Source organism: Trachinotus anak, unplaced genomic scaffold, assembly GCF_046630095.1.
Source record: "Trachinotus anak isolate AG129_WGS33_773 ecotype Australia unplaced genomic scaffold, CSIRO_AGI_Tana_v1 ptg000012l, whole genome shotgun sequence".
Lineage (NCBI taxonomy): Eukaryota > Metazoa > Chordata > Actinopteri > Carangiformes > Carangidae > Trachinotus > Trachinotus anak.
The window spans coordinates 23771460-23788943 of NW_027273863.1; the positions used below are offsets into that span (position 1 = coordinate 23771460).

General features: G+C 40.3%; 1 protein-coding gene across 2 annotated transcripts; it reads right to left on the reverse strand.

The window, feature by feature from the left end:
• Positions 1-707: 707 nt before the first annotated feature.
• Positions 708-17453, reverse strand: olfm3b (olfactomedin 3b). Of its 2 annotated transcripts, XM_071490679.1 has the most exons (7): positions 17279-17415; positions 12662-13202; positions 9533-9676; positions 7976-8131; positions 6602-6821; positions 5425-5531; positions 708-2472 (listed from the first exon to the last, which is right to left on the reverse strand). In XM_071490679.1, exons 2-7 carry the CDS (start codon positions 12728-12730, stop codon positions 1795-1797), a joined length of 1374 nt encoding a protein of 457 aa, XP_071346780.1. In that variant the 5' UTR covers positions 12731-13202; positions 17279-17415; the 3' UTR covers positions 708-1794. The 2 variants fall into 2 exon arrangements, with proteins under 2 accessions (XP_071346780.1, XP_071346781.1); XM_071490680.1 differs by lacking the exon at positions 12662-13202 and having other exon boundaries at positions 17279-17453.
• Positions 17454-17484: the final 31 nt, after the last annotated feature.

Below are 17484 nucleotides of genomic sequence, written 5' to 3' on the forward strand. Positions count from 1 at the left end.
TGTCCATGTTGTTTTCACCATATTTGTTATTTAATTATGTGACGCATGATTTTTTTACGCCATATTATCCATATGGAGTCCCAGATATAAACAATGTGTTTTTTCTATTGGAGCCTGGCTGAAGACCATTTTAAAGTTGAAACCAGCCTGTGTTTTAAACCAATAAACCTGATTAAATAAAGGCTGTGAATAAAGGCTGAAGTCCACGGTCAACTAGAACATAGTAAATACTTGATAGCTTTACTGTACAAGGATCATCACATGACTTTTAAAGTTACAGTAGTTTACTACAGCTGACAGAGTTATAATCAACAGTCAGATCCCAATAAAGCCAACATACATACACACAAACTGAAGCTTAAAGCTTTTATGAGCTGTTGTCATCAAGTGAACAAGGATGCTCTTCCTTTATGAGAGTAACCAGGAAAAAAAAACAGCTCATATCTTTTAATGTGATTAGAGCTCTGAAAAAAGGGTGAAGTAGTTCAGGAAATGAGAGTAAAATTCACTTAGACCTTCTGGAGGACAAAGATGGTGGTTGGTCTTTTCAGTGTTGCACTCACATGTTTGAGTTTAAAGTGACCTCACATTAAATTATAGTGTGACGTTACCCCACTTTTGATGCATTTTTAGTGTTTCTTTTAGGCCGTGGAGGAGAGACATTAACCAATCTGTCATCCTGCAAACACAAACACACACAACGTTGCTTTAATGAAAACAATACTTTTATTTAGCTTATGTATAACTTCTTATGTACACAAACAAATACTTATTAAAGTTATCTACTGCTGTCTGTATAAATGGATCTTTACTATTACTATAGCTAGAGAGGAGGGGAATGGATGCTGTGCAAATACAAAATACACAGATGTACAGTTACAGTAAAAATGCTATTAGGATAGCCAACATTCATGCACGAGAGCTGTTATCCTTGGGTTTACAGAACGTACTGCACTGAATAAGGCATACAAACTGTTGCTGAAGTTACAAAAAAGCTAATATCTCAGAGTACTAAGTTAAAGGCAACAAAATTTGCTGTTTGCCGAAGTACTTTGACTTAGTACTTGCAGATATCCTATGACCTGGATGACTGAGAATCTTCATAGACACAAAAAAAAGCCAAGTGCAATAACTATACAGGTTCATTATGGTTCACCACATTTCTCATTGTCTTGTACAAGGTCAAACTTTTGAAAGGAAAAGTACAAAGACAAAATTGAAAGCTAAGTGGAGTTAGGGAAAGGCAGGAATAAATTAACAGATGATGATGAATAAATGGCAAGGAAAGAATGGAAACAAAACGAACAATTAGCGAACACAGTCAAAATATGAATAAATTAGAGGGGGAATGAATAAATGCAATACTGAAAGAGGAAATCATGATAAATATGACGACTTCATTTCGGAAAAGCTTTCATTTCCGAGAGAAAAGGGAACTGCAGAAATGACTTGCAGCTCATTGTTCAGTTTTTCTGAAAGTTGCTAAGTGAAAGTGCCATTATTTGGTCCAAAATGTGTGTCTGCAGTGTGTGTTCCATAATGCAATGAACTTGTTTTTAATTTGTGCTGTCATTTATTTTTATGGAGAGAGTCATCACATTCCCACGTGGAGAATATCTTGATGAATCAGCGTGCAAATTAGCGAGATGTCATTAAATAAATTTATATAAAAATGCACAAAACTAATCAGGGAAATGAAATAAATTAAGAAATAAATAGAAGTCATCAGAACATTCAGGTGAAACCATCAATTTTATCAATTTATTTTTCATCATTTCCTTCACGTTTCGCCGCTTAAGAGGTGTCCTCAGTTTTAATGATGTGGAAAAGTGTAACGTTGAACAGGACCTGGTGGCCGTTGTTCCAGCCGTAGAGGGTGCGGTCCCTGGCGTTGTAGTCCAGCATAGACATGTGGAAGTACTGGTTATGAAAGGGAATGTCTGTATACTCGTAGGTGGAGGTTTTAGTGGAGTAAGCGTAGTACACCTTGGCGCCGGTAAGGTGGGAGTTAGTGATGTAGAGTGTCCCGCAGATCATAAAAGACTCGCCGGCATTCCTCTTTGAGTATTCTGTGTTCCACGTGTTGAGGATTTGGAGCGTGTCGGGGTTCAGCTGGCTGATGACGATGTTCCCGGCGTTCTGGTTGGTTGCGTACACGGCCCACAGGCCCAGCTCGTCCGCCATCAGGTCGATGTCTGAAAAGCCCCCCCAGGTGTAGGGGTACACATTATGGAAGCCTGCCGACTCCAGAGCCCTCTGCATGACCACGCGGCCCGTCTCGAAGCTGTACCTCACTATGATGTTGCTCTGCATCTTGTTGTAGTACAGAGAGCCGTTGTACACCACGTGGTTGGTTCCAGCCCATTTGAAAGGCAGGTTGTATGTTCTGGACTCGACTCCCGCCACAAAATCAGGGATGGATTTGTACTCTTTTACTATTTTGTTGTTGGTGTAGCTGTCCATGTACCAGACCTGGTAAAAATAAATACAAACACACAACAATCCTGTGATTTTCAGTTACAAGAAACTCCATGTGGTTGGTCCAAGGTAGCTGTAAATATACGGAATATTTTCACTTAGTTATTCACAGCCTAAAACAAAAAATGTGATCTAAGAAAAACACCCAGTGACTGAACATCTCTTGGAGACCAAACAGTGAATGAAGGACTTTTATTCTGTTTTATTATAGTTCAAACTGGAACAACTTTAACTAGTCTTGGAAACAGACAGAGGCTTTTTGGATTCATAATCTCAGAATATAGGGTCCAAGTGGGATGAATAAGGATTTCAGTATTTGAGAGGATTTATATTTAATTTCATTTCATAAAAGAGTTTTTTTCATTTATTTGGAAGGTTTTTAATATTTATAAACAGATGTTTGACCACTAGTGGTGCTACAGAGCAATGTTTTGAAAAGTAGGCCTGGAGCCTCTACCATGAAGCGAGATTAGTGGGTTATCCTGCTATCTTTGGGCTTAGCCGGTACCACAAGGCTGGCTCACTCTTAGATCACTATGGTAACCTCTGCTGCACAGCTAACCTGCACTGAAGCACAGGTCAACTGACCAATCAGATCACAGGAAACATGGAATAATAATTCCTACATTATCCTGACATAGACAAAAGATCTTCCAGGAGCAGTAGATATTCTTATTGTGCTGTTCTAGGCTTTTTCCTTTTATACAGAGGGAGAACTTGCCACAAAATATAAAATCAGGATTATAATTACAAGATTCTTCCATCCCTGTCAGGAGTCCTGAAAGTGTTCACATTCGTATTCCATCACTGCAGCTCACAATAACACGAGGAGACACTGTGAGGATAATTAGAGATAAAAACTTTGCCCTCTCTTGTCTTTTATTAGAGAAGTAATTCACATGCAGTTAAATGTTTCCCATGATTATAAATGTAACATCTCAGACAGACAGAACTCATCAGACTTTTCTGCTCCTCTTTGCTTTGGCAGCAGAAACATTATCTATAACTTTGTTTTAAAGGGCATCAAATATTCAGAAATACAAATACTCCTCCGCTAAAGACATATATAATATTTCCCTTTATTTATTTATAGCCTCAACCTTACTTTAATATTTGGAAATGATCTCTGGTTGTCATATAAATCACTTCATTCATGGTTCTGATGACACCACGAACTAATTCCACCTTCACATGAAGCCTGATCGGTGTTTATTTGTACCTGTGTGGTTCTGCATATATTTGCGTACCAGCAGGCGGGTGAGACAGTACAAATTCATGCTTCATGGTGCAACACTGATTGACAGTTGTTGGTGGTAACAATTCTATTCTATTCTATTTATCCTTTACTGAAGCAGGTCCTGCTGAGATACAATATCTCACAACAGGTCCTTCAGCCCTCTGATACGACTCATTGGAGTCTCTCCTGAAATAGCACCTTCTACGGCAGCAGGTGTACTGGACCTTGGTTGTCATGGTTACAATAATAAACATATTGACTGTATCGAGAGTGTGCCTACCTTCGTTGCCATGGTTACTATGATAACGGTCATGGTTTGTTTAGGTTTAGGCTCTAAAACTACTTGGTTAGGAAAAGATGGTGATTTGGGTTCAAATAGGCTGTTCCCCAACATAAGAAGATCTTTGTTGTCATGGTTACAATGACGACAACATGGTTAACTTCATTGAACGGTCATGGATAATAGAAACAAGACATTGCTATTTTCACATGGGATGGAGTTTGGGGTATCTCCTGTATCATATACCCATCCATCCGCCCCAACCTTCTCCAAATGCAGACAAATGTCGCTCTGAATATCACATCACCACACTTTTCCCTTTGCTCCTGTTATAGTTTGGCCACTACATGTCGCCTAACAACAAAACGTTACTATGGGTCATAATAACCTGCTGCACAAATGACCTATGGGCTCGTTTTTTTTACGGGAGGACAGTCTCATATCTCAATATTTCTTCTGCCAGGGAGTCCTGGTCAAGATGGGCAGCAAAAAAACATAAATAAATTAATAAAGAATAAATAAATAAAAGTACAAAAAGGAACAGATGGCACCACAAGAATGTACCAAAACACAGAAAACAAACACAAAACATACAGAGATCAGGGTCTTGGAAGAATCATGGAAGGCACATGTTAAAAACAATGGCATTAATATATAAAAAGAGAAGAGTTTGCTGGAGAGCACACACGCATGTAAACAAAGGCAGTTTCAGGACATTCAAACAATGTATTTCAAAACAGAGAATGTTCAAAGCAAGTAGAAATGTTATGTAGGCACGCATAATGTCTATGATGTCTTGCCTGAGTAAATAAAGGCTTTTTCTTCTCTGTGAATAGGATTTTTTTTTAACTTCAAGAGCAACTTGTTTGTGGATTTACTGCATGGAAAACTGCCACTTGGCCTCTGCAGTACATAAGTGTATTAAAAAACAGATTTGCAAATGCTTTTATGAGGAAGGAAATGCATTTAAAAGTTTGTCAGGTCTCAAGGATCGACACAGTTTAGTTTGATGAGTAACCCTGAATGTACTATAAACAAAATGTTGGAAACTCCACTTTTTAATTGACGAAGTGCCAGACATGGTGTATTTACTGGCTTTTACCTGTTCTGTAGAACACTATGTTGCAGGCCCTGTGTCAAGTAGACAACAAAGTGCATGCAGACTCTTCCAGTGAATTTGTTGAGTTATTTTCAGTTGAAAGAATCCAACCATCCAACTGTTTCACACATGGAAAAAAAAGTCAGGTTTTATGTTTGAACTCAGCATCTAAATGTATGAAAAACTTTTAGGGAGTATGATGTTGTAATTCAGCAACATCTTTTCCCCCCCTGAACAACAGGAGGGAAGCAGCTGTACGTAAATTATTAAACTGCTCCGTGTTGCTTCAAAGCGTTGCAACATAAAGAAAAGCACATTAACTGGGCTCACCCGGTTGTTTTTGGGAGATGCCTGTGGGTCGGTCATCCAGGCTCCAAATCTGGTCCCTGATGTTTTGACTGTCAGCGGCCCAGTGATCTTCATCAGCTTGCCACACGCTGCGAAACACATCACACAGATCTGGTCACACACAGCACAAACGTCTCTCGCTCCACACGATAAAACTACAGCCAGTGCTATGGTTGGAATAAACTGGAATAGATCTCAAAGCGCTGGAGTGCTTCAATCTGGTAGTGGCTCATTTTTCAGTCAAAACAGTTTTGGTTCTGGATCTTCTGTGAGCAGCATCTGTGCACCATCACATGCTTCCTCTGCTGTTATTGGGGATAACAAGAGAAAAATGCCACAATACGACAACTTATAAAACAGCTTATCATGTGTCAAAGCTGAACATTTATCCCACATGGTTTGATATCTGAAGTAGTTTGAGCTGCACTTTATTCATCTTGCCAGACACTTTAATTGTGCCAAATGACGGTCGGCTATCACCTGCACTTAAGCTGGCAAGTTCCCTATCAAGTGTTTAACTGCTATTTTACTCAATCAGAGCTGGAGCACAGCGAATGCTTGAGTAATCATCACCAGCTCAGACAGATTTCCAGCCACATCCTATTAGCATTCACACATTAGCTACTTAGGTTGACACTTTGACAGGCCCCATCAATGTTGATAACATGACAGTTGGCAAATTGGGGCTTTAGTTATGCAAACCTTTATCAGAGGCAAAGCTGCTCTGGAGGCAGAATTGATCTTATTAGCTGTGTTCGACCTGAATGGATGGAGCAGAGAAACTGCAGCTTTTCAGTTTCAAATGGCAAAGACGGAACCAGAAGGAATCAAAAAGGAAAAAACAAACATATGAAATAATCTTATCGATCGAGACTTCATATAAGCCTGGGTGGCACATTTTCACTTAGCAGTACAAAGCTTCTTGATGCTACCACTGTTTATCTTAAGCTTGGAGAAATGCTACGTGGCTCTGTGAACACAGGTTTTCTAAAATCACTACCAATGTTTCTGCCTGCAGTAGCAGTTCTGCTGTGTCCCTTGCTCTCTATCTAAAATACCAATCTGCTGGTAGCTGCAAGAAATGCGCCGGATGATCCTTTTGCCATAGACTAATCTGGGGTCACCGTGCCCCGATGTGATTTTTCTGCAATGAACTCACTGAGTTTGTTCATACAGTTGCGGAGCCGATTTTCCAGGTTTAAGACCCTCTGTTGCAGCTCCTCATAGTCGTAGGCTCCCATCTCCTCCTGGATGCCCATCAACACACCGGACAGGTTTCTGATCTCCTCTTTGAACTGAGAGATGAGCTTGGCGTCTGTCTTATACTGCTCCAGGACAGGGATGAGTGGCTGCAGGGACTCCATCTTTCCCTTCAGCTCCTAGAAAAAACCAAGAATACACCACTGCACAAATACCCGTTTTAACAAACCTTGCAATCTGGCAGATTGAGTCGGTTTGTTTTCAATGCAGCAGTTTCGGGAATGTTTTATGGTAACATGGCCAACAACTTTTACTCAGGCAGAATATAATATTCAGGAAAACTGAAGCATACAATCTCCTCACCTCTGGGGCTTGTTTTCACTTGTGTAAGAAAATTAAGTTTCTGAGACTCTTGAGATGGGTGGATCAATGCCAAATATATAGATACTGCCGTACCTGCATCTTCTTATAGTTGTGAGTCAATACCTGATTAAACTTAAGAACAGTGTTCCACCAAATCTTTGGCTGCTTCTCACCAATTGATTATTATAAAAAATACTACTGCTTGAGGGAAAACAGCATTATTTTGTTTTCTTGCATGTTAACACAAAAAACTAAACAAAACACTCATCATATTATTTACAAAGAAAAAAATGTCTATATCCAAAGTTTATTATGAGAGAGAGCACACAAAAGAGAGAGGGGGAGGGAGAAGTTCTGGTAAGAATAAACACATCTCCCTGATGGATGATATTAGTGATAATTATTATTGTAATGGCTCTATTTATTATTGTTATATAAAGGCAATGACAATTATACAATGTCAAATAATATGAAAGCCCTCTTGCCACTGTGAAAATACATTCACAATGAAAATTACTTTTGTATCAGATCTAAATCAGTATTTCTTGAATTAACCATCACCATCAACTTTTGTGAGTCAGTTGATCAACATAAGAGATGAACGCATGTGACAGAACACTACTCTCACTACAGTTCTGTTTTCAACCTATGCAACTATTCTGCTTGGTCACTGCTGTTAAAAGTATCCCTCCCCTTTAAAAGGATGGGTAATGAATAGGCTAGACTTTATGCAACAATCAGGACGTGTGTTGTCACTCTCACTGTTTTCTATGCTGGACACTGCCCCCACAGCCTGTCTGGCTCTTCAGACAAAGCTCGTCCTTGGCCGGGCAGTGGTAGATCTGCACTGGTCTGATCAGGACTGAAAGTTTCTCAGCTCAGATGCTTCTCAGGCATCTTTAGAAGACATCCTTTCCCTGGCTCTCCTGTGATGTTTCTCTCAGGCTTAAACTTAAAACAAAAAATATACCTGAAAGTTCTTGTTGACGAGCGTCTTCCTGTCCGATTCGATCTGTCGGAACTTTGACCGCAGGCCTTTGATCTGGCTCTCCATTCTCATGATGTACTGAAAGTCCCTCTGCGTCCGCAGGTTCAGCACCTCGATTGACTGCGACATGTTCTGCACCTTTTGAAAAGAATGAAACAGCGCTGCATTGATTTTTCCGTCCACTGCGGGATTAAAATGTCCTCCATGTTCAGCCGTTCAGTAGCCTGCCATATGTCCCAAGGAATAAATCAACATTCTGACCTCCAATGTGATTGTCTTTTAACCGTCCACGTGTGAGCTGAATAGAGCTTTGAATTAATTTTACATGGACATAGGACTGTTGGTCTGTTTTCTCTCAGTATTTAAACACATATTTCACTTTATCAATTATAATTCACAACAAACTGCCTGATTTTTATATATTCTTTTCATGTGATGGATAAACTGTTGAATCTGCTGGGTTTGACAACGTATTTTAGAGCATTTTGTTGACACAGAAACCTTACAGGGCCTCACTCTGGTTTGACAAAAGCTCACTAGGTTTATGGGGCATCTGCACAAGAACAAATATGGCCCTTTCTCTCCTCTCTCTATGACCAGAATTGTGACCAGCCAACAGTACTGGAGCACATCACTAGCAAAGTGGCACAACACTCACACATTGTGTTCTGCATACTTTTCTGGCTCTGGTAGAGGGGTCCTAAAATGGCCTCACTGAAGCCCCGCGGCAGCTTAGTACATTAGTGTCAAAGGCCCCAATGAATGACAGAGAACAGCCTTTGGCATACAACATTAAAATGTAGGCTACAGCGATGTTTCCTTATATGGCATACTAATTTAGGAAAGTGACTCCAGCGCCGTGTTGTTTGTTTGTTTGTAGATAAAGCATTAAATCCCTACTGTCATGCTGGGAAAACAAAAACACAACTAACATTTGGAATTAAATTTGATGTTTCTACTTCAGTTCACAATGTTGGCTATCGTGTTCAGAGATAGTATTTATGAGATCAATCCAAAATACATGCTTTCATTAAAAAGAGTAAAAAAAAAAAAAAAAAAATCAATGGTGGTAAATGTGGTAAAAAATAATACAAATTCTTGAAATCTGAAGATACTCCACTCCCTGGTAGAAATAACACTCCCAGTCAAATGCATAAAGCCGGATAATACTATACTCCAAACCTTAGCATTAGCCCTGAATGGCTTGTTGCAAAAAAAACATGGGCACTCCAGTTGTGTTAAGGTGAGATGGAGACTATTCTCATCTTCACAAGCAGCCATTCAGCTGATGTCACCCATGAAATATATGCAGAAGTGGAAAATAGGGTTATGGACCTGGCTGGTGCAATCTCTCTGAGGATTAGGGCAACAAAGAAGCACGAATAACGATAGAAATCGATGTGATATGTCTATATGAATGCAGGTGTGCTGGGTGCTCACTGTAAATGTGTGAGGGAGAGTGAGAGTGTGTGTGTGTGTGTGTGTGTGTGTGTGCGTTATTACATAAGCAGAAATGTGTGTGTGGCTGTGTGCACACACCTTCTCCAGGAGCTGGCGGAGCTGTCTGCCTTTGGCATCTCTGGAGCACAGATTCTGTTCAGGTGCCACCACTGTGCAGATACAACGCCCATCTGCATCCTGAGCTGAGCTGTACACCTGCCACCCTTCCTTTGGCCTGATGGTCTGCATACAGAAAACACAGGCACAGCCATAAATACTCAGAACACACATCTACAGAAAGACACATAAAATAAAGTTAATTCCGATGATATCGCCATCATGAAATTGCAGCACACAGCCGTCCTCTTATTTTTTTTTAACCCATGGGTCATCCATTTTTCTGCCTTATGCCCCTAAAGCTCTGACACCAACCAATTCCACTGACTTATAAAAAGTCTGGGCTTTGAAAGAACAAACTGATTTTGCTGTAAGATATTCCTCTGCTCAGAGTATATGGTCTCCAGTGAATTTCCTCTTCAACAATAAACAGTGTTTCCTGGCCTTGATGAATAACCCGAGTGTTGAAATTCCTCTGTTTCTCCCCACGAGGCCTTCCAGTGTCTTAACCGAAAGTCCTGCTGGAAGACGCAGATAAACCTGATTTGTGGGAGCTTTTCCCGCTCTTTATTACATTCAATATGCTCCGCAGCTTGAGAGCATAAACCCTAAAGAACATAAAGTTATGCATCATAAGCCAATGCAGCATATTTTAATGCGACACCATCCGACACTGTCAGAGTGCACACAGTAAAAACCAGTGTTGCTCCAAATATTGATCAAAGCGTCCTGAAGTGCTAGAAAAGTTGATACCTATCACAGACACAAGGAGAGTAAGTATTTAAACAATACTACTGTGTGATGTCAGCCTGGGAAATGAACACAAGCCTCCAGCCAAACACTGGCAACCTTTGACTGTGGATGGTAAATTCCTCTGCACTACCAGCCTCTCTGGCAGACAACCAGCTGCCGTTAGGATTTTTGTTTTACGTTCTATCTGTGGGGAGAATAACGTGTGACACGTCTTTTTGAAGCCTTTGCAGCTGGTGGACAGAAAAATTATAAAAGTGCCCTGTTTATAGTGCAGGCATTCCTTCCTCCTGTCAGCCCGAGCAGTTTGAAAAGCGTTTGGAATCAGCCATGAAAGATCATGTCCCCTCTGAGCAGGCGAAGACGTCATGCCACGGAGAAAGAGCAGGCTTTGACACGCCGTTGTCACCTACAGAGAGGCTGCTTTCTGCAGGTGAAACACCAGCTATTAGTTTATATTGCTATGAAAGAGTCACGGTTTAAAAATGAAATGGTTCCCTGAACCATTCATTGGTATTTTGCAATACCAACAGAATTTGATTTACTTTATTACTATGTTGGTTTTTAACACTTGCAACCTGCCACATTTTCCGTCAGTAAATCCATAAGTGAATAAAATACCTTCTATGCCATCAGTCTCCTGAGCGTTCATTCTTTTTCCCGGCTCATCTCTCTCATGTTATCGTTATCAGATTGTAAGGAAATTGTTTCTAGTATTATCAAAGCACTGCAGCCCCGATCTTTGTCCACCTTCCTAGTGGTTGCTTGTAAAGTTTGCAATCTAGGAATTAAAGCATATTCTACTGATGCCCTGATGCAAAGCTGGTCCTAATATGATTATCTGATAAAATATAATAATTTCACCTTCACATCTTTTAAATCTTTGGTATGTTTCTCCTCTGAACTCCTCTGCTCAGCACAGAGAAAAGCAGCAGAGGGAAAAAAGTGATACTGAACTGAAATATCTGGAGGTCATGTCTGGTACATTGTGGTAGTCTATGAAATTATTAGGGAGACTCGAAGGCTTGGTGCACCATGACTGTAGCTGAAATCAGCCTCCCTCAGCATCATAGCTGAATGGGATAAAAGAGGGAGAAAAAAAAAACACATCCTCAGCCCCTCTTTTCCTTACTTTGCTTTGAAAGGCTCCTTAAAAAGAAGCCAGTTTCACTAATCTGTTAAAACGGTCTTTCTCCTCTGTCTCTTGAGTGACGCACATCCTCTCCCCTCTTCTAGCTTGCACATTTCCTCATATTAAAATGAATCAATCTGTAGCTCAGCCAAGCCAGATGCACTCTCCAACCAGGCTTCTTTTTTTGTGGGGAACTCTGCACAAAGAGTTTTTCTCTCATTAAATAATTCAGACAGCTGGCTCCTCTTTTGTTTTGGGCGTTCATTGAGACTTTCTGACAGATCTGAATGCAGTTTTGAGCACCGACTTCGCCTGCAAAAAATGTCTTCTTCTTTTTTTCTCTGAGCAAACCAACAACATTAATTCTGCACACCACTTTCCAGGTGATAGTAGGAGAGGACACTGCTTTGCAACCAAGACACTGGCACAGGGATTGCACTCTGCATGGCAGGCATGAACCTGATCGACCACTGCTCTGGTCCAATTGGCTTGGTGATCTGCTAATTCCTCCTAATTTGCGACAATGCTCCCAAATACATTGCCGTTTCAGAAGCTTAAACTGGCAGGATAGAAACATTTCTTATAAAACATCACATTTTAAAAACACAGAGAAATAAACAACTCATTTCAATTTAAGTCAGTTTTGAATGAAGGAGAATTTGCATGTATCAAGATTCCATATGTTTAGTTCTGCTTCTTATGTCTGGGTAAAAGGATTTGGATATAATCCACAGCAGCAATGTTTATTCATTTATTTATTTAATTTTACAATGACTGAACTCTCTCTTAAAAGTGAGTTATATGCTTGGCAATACTCCAGGATCAATACCAGTGCTATGTGGTTGATGTAGGCAATAAACATGAGTGCTGTGAGGGTGCCTCTCCCCCCATCACTACTTTACATTCAGTATTTTTTTTTTTTTAATTTCAGATTTTTTTTTTCACATATATTAAGTGTCAGTAAATGCTAGCACTGGGATGCATATTGGCTCTGGTGACAATGGCACAGAATCAGCCAAACAAGCAATAATGGCAGGAAACAGAAATGACTCATTCTGTGATGTTGTTCATTTACCAACCGTTGTGCAATGCTCCACCCTAATTAATTACATCCCCAGATGACCTGAACTTTACAGCACTCATGTTACACGGCAGACAGCCGGTGTTGAAGTTAAGTCTGCGCGTTTTTTTCCGAGAGAAACATAAAGGCAGCGTTAAAGCGAACTCACCACTGAAGGGCAGTACCCGAACAGCAGCAGGAACAGCAGCGGGTTCAGAACCACGGACAGCGACCACATCCTGCCGGTTGCTGCGGTGCTTTCCCTCCTCCGCCTCCTCCGCCGCGACGGGAACAAGAATTTTCACGCAAGTTTCTCCCCCTCGGCTCGCACCGCCACGTCCCCCCTACGCGCTGGTAAAAACCGTGGCTTCCTGGGGAGGAGGGGGGCTCATCCATCCACTCGTCCCCGTTACGCATGCCATGTGGGCAGCGGGGAGAAACCTCTCGTCACTGCAAAAGGGGGAAAAAAGTTTGTGGGCATGCATGCAGCGAAAATCCGAGCTGCGTTCAGGTCATAGGGAGCCTTCTTCACGGATGTGACATCATCCAGCTGCCTCTCTTGACTTTTAATGAATCCAGCTTGTAATGTGTGTGAGGAGGAACCACCGGCAGCTGTGCCGGTGACAAAAGTTGCAGCTGGCAGTATTCACTGGAAAATAAGAATTGGGATTGGTCCTGGCGTCAGACCCGAGCTGCTGCTGCTGCTGCTGCTGAGAGAGAGAGGGCGAGAGGATATTATGGGTTGTTGTTTTTCTTTCAGTGCACAAGATTTGGAGAAGAAAAGCATCGTTTAGTTTCAGAGATCTGCTTTTATCGTTTAATGCAAACCGTGAAGCTTAAAGGGTAAATTCACCCAAATTTAGAAAACTAGGTATGGAAGCCCATCTGTGCCAAAAAACGGAGGAAAAGTTAGACACATGAAAAAAAAAAACTGTCATCTGAATTGAAATACCAAATCAAACTAGAATATAATAAGTCAAGTTTACTACTTATTAGACTTACTTAGACTTAGTCCAACATAAAAAGAACAGTTAAAGCTCCAAATGGCCATTTGCCATGTGTTGGTCTGGCCAATAAGAGCCCCAGCTTCTTATCTGTTGATTTCATTTTAATGGTGGATTCACATTAAAATTCACTTTCCATTAATATCTGTGTGAAACAGGGGGAGACACATACACTTCCTGTCAAGAATTCATCTGCCTCCTTCGCTTAGTTCAAGGGTTCAATCTGTGTTTAAGGTGTCGAAGCAAACAATGTAAACTGTAAATGTTAAAGCACTAAACAAATGGGACTGTTCAGTGGAACATGACTGGCAGAAATATCTGGGAAAAGTTTTTTTTTTAAACCTTTTCAAAATTAAATTAATTTTCAAACTTAAACTACAAACTCATAATTTAAAGATAGAATAATGAATTTAATGATGAATTAAATTATAATAGAATTTTAGATTAAGTAATTCATTTATTGTAAATAAAAATATGTGTGTGACACTATCACACTATCTTATCATAACTATCATAACTAAACTTGTAATAACGCTTACATAGCAACATTTATTCATTCTGAGTCATGTTTTAGCCACCTGGGGAATGTAGGTCCAATATTCACTCTCTTTTTGCTCTGTTTTTGGTCTCTACCAACTCCTGAGAGACATATTTTGGGACCAAATGCTCCACCATGTTCACCAGCTCGTCTTTACCTGTGTCTGTCTGCTGTTTGCTGCTGAGTAGGTATCGTGCACAGTGGGTTTTTTCAGAGCTGTTTTGCTGGAAACAGACTGGACAGCTAAATATTGAGGTGAAAATTGCTACAAAGCTCTGTAAAGCCAAGTTGAGCTGCAATTTCAGATGATTATTTTTTTTATAAGTTAGTGTAAAAATTGGTTATAGCAAAAGTCAAAATTCTGATGTAGTATATACTGCATATCATACTACTTACCAGGAGCCTTTTTATTTTGCTGTTTCTAATATTTAAGCTGTTTTTTTCATGAACTTGGTTCAAATCCTGGCAGAGATGAGTTTTTGTATATCTAGCTATTCAAAGACTTTGCTGTTGACAGTTTTGATTGGAACTGTTTACAAAAGATATAGTCTGTATGAAAACTATCCACAGCAAGGTCTGTGGATAAGTGGGGCAGAGTTTCTGGAAAGATGGAAATTGCTAAAGTTTAAATGACATTTTTCAGTGCTGTGGCCGCTACAAACAAAAACCCATTCACCTCCACTGTATTTGGATAGCAGCGGAAATCTCAGACTGACATCTTATGACCTTCACAAACAAAACAAAAACTTACTGCATGGCTAGATGTGTTGTAAGCAGGAAAAAAAAGTTGTTTTGTATTTTGTATTTTGAGTGAACTGACTGACTCCTGATTTCCAAGACCAGGAGAATTAAAAATCTGTCATATTACTGAAACAAATGACACAAAGCTTCCCGTGCTTTTTATAATGTTCCTCTCGGGGCAAAGCCATTAGTCACATACTTATATATGAAACATTTTCAGTGCTTCAGATAATTGAGATGAAGTATTAAATATTGTGTGGAGCACCCGTTATGCATACAAATAGAATTCACCTTTTGTGCAGGATTAAGACGCACAGATGTTTATTCAGCTTTTGTGCTCAAGCTCTTTTGCTTCAGAGATGACTGGCACATTTTTGTGTGAACATGAACCTTCAGACACTTTTAAGACTAGAAATATATAATTATTTTTTAAAAGCGCTTCAGGCTACCCTAGTTTGTCATTTATTTAGTTTCTCTTAACCAGTGCTCCCACAGTTGTTCATGAGTCTTTCTGCATCATTTAAACAAGTGACACAACCATTTGGGGAAAAAAAACGTAGGAGTAAAACATCACTCAGTTTATATTTCAAAATAATGAGATGACCCAGTTAATAGAAACATTGCATCAACCAAGGATTAAGAGTCTTAACAATATTCCTCATTAGTTTTGATATCGTGCTGTAAAGCGTTTTTCAAATAGATATCTCTTTTTCTAACAAAATACATGATTGATCCTGGATAAAATCCCTCAGACAAAATCCCACCGAACCGACGATGTGTGTGTCACGTCTGCGCAGAGTTATGATTCAGATAAAGGTTACAGAGCTCAATGCAAATTGGAGATATCAAGCGCTAAAGGTTTTTTTAGTATCTTTAACTGTCTCCGTGAGCTGTGTGTCACATCCTTCAGCAGCTTAAACTGCTGACCGTGTTGATAAGCTGGACAAATCAATAGATGAAATACAATAACTTACACTAGAACACTGTCCCTTTTGACTCATGCTTTATCTTTGCCCAATGTCTCTCCCCTCTGCCTCTCCTAACTCAGGAAGGTGAACCTCACAGTTTGGAAACCTCTGGATAGATAGTAACATTTATCTTGACTTTAATATGGCTGAATCTAAACAGCTCGTGACTTGATTGGGCCTGAGCCATGGCTTCTGTACTCAGTTTGCCATTCAGACTTTCCCCTAGAGGCTGTTCACAGACCGCAGCCAAGAACCAGAGCTTGTCCTTGACTGTAGGAGTCACCTTCATCCTAGTGGGAAGCCATCCACTTTGGTATGCCAATCACCCAACACTTTTTAAAAGGATTGTTCTTTTTGCATTTGCTTAGATGGTGTTGAAGCAGCACGGAGAGATCAGATGGGTGGGGTGATCAGCTTTTAAACTTGTTCTGGGAAATGCTGTTAAGAGCAGCCAGTATAAACTGGAGACCCGAGGACCAGGGGTGTCCACATGGCCCCTCTAGATCAGCAGTCAGCAGCAGGTTAGGATGAAGTGATGGGTTGGGCACCGAAGCACAGTACTATTGGAGTGTTTCCCAGTGATACTGTTTGAAAAGGGAATACTTGAACTCAAGGAGTGTCTTTGACAGGAGGAGACAGAAGTTTCTTGGCGCACTTGAACAAAGGGTTTTTGTAAAGCATGACCTGCATTCCTGATGAATTTCTCTCCAGCAATAACAGTGGCTTCTGCTTGCTTTGCACCTCATTCCAGTTCAAATTGGTTATGACATATGATGAGCCTGGGGGTATCTTTTGCAGTTCAAATATACTTTTAAAATGTATACACTGAAGCAAGCGAAAAAAAAAAAGCCTACTGAAAAATGTTAATCACGTAAACACAGCAGATTTATTGTGTCGGTAGGAATTCTATCCTTCCAGAAAACCAAGATAACAAGCAATTATCTTGCTGCAAAAGAGAAAGCGGTCAATACAAGCTGTTTCTAGTGTTCCTCTTCAAAAAGCTGAAAAGTACATTGGCTATTTTAAACAAGTCATCTTTATCTTCCTGTAACCATGAAAGAGAACACTCTTTGTTCTTTTGCTTCAACCACAAACTTTTACACCCATTTTCTTTCCAGTACACCAGTCCAGTTTTCCACTCTCGATCACTGTGCAGTTCTGCTGAAGCGGTTGGAGGGTAAATGCCTTGGTTAAGAGCAGCTTGATGTCAGCGAGCTGTCCAGATTTTGCTCCCATCTGTCCGCACAGTAAGATTTTCACTGTTTAAGGGTCTTAGGACTGAGGCTGCCCTATGTTGTCCAGATGAAGCCCATGGAGGCTAGTTCACAGGCCAAAAAGAGAACTACTTAACTAACTACTTATTAAAATCATTTTGCAGTCATTGCCATTTCTCAGACTACATAATCACTGTTTACTTCTGTACAGTCACAGAGAGAGATTACGTTTAAAACACAAGAAAAACCAATGAGTGTGTTTTATGTGCATATGCTGTGAGTTTGACATAGGTGGAGGAATATAGCTATAAGTGGTCTCACCCTTTCTTCATGCTTTCTTGTGATGACCATTCATTTGTAGACATATCTGCAGACTGGTCAGACGTGTCGTTTCAAATTCATCACTGATGTGACCGTTTATTCAGCCGGTGTTGAGCTTTTTTCCGTCATAAAACTCCTGAAATTGTTCAGGTGTGCTGACTTATGCCCGGTGCCGTGAACCCTTGTGTGCCGTCGTAAAACCAAAA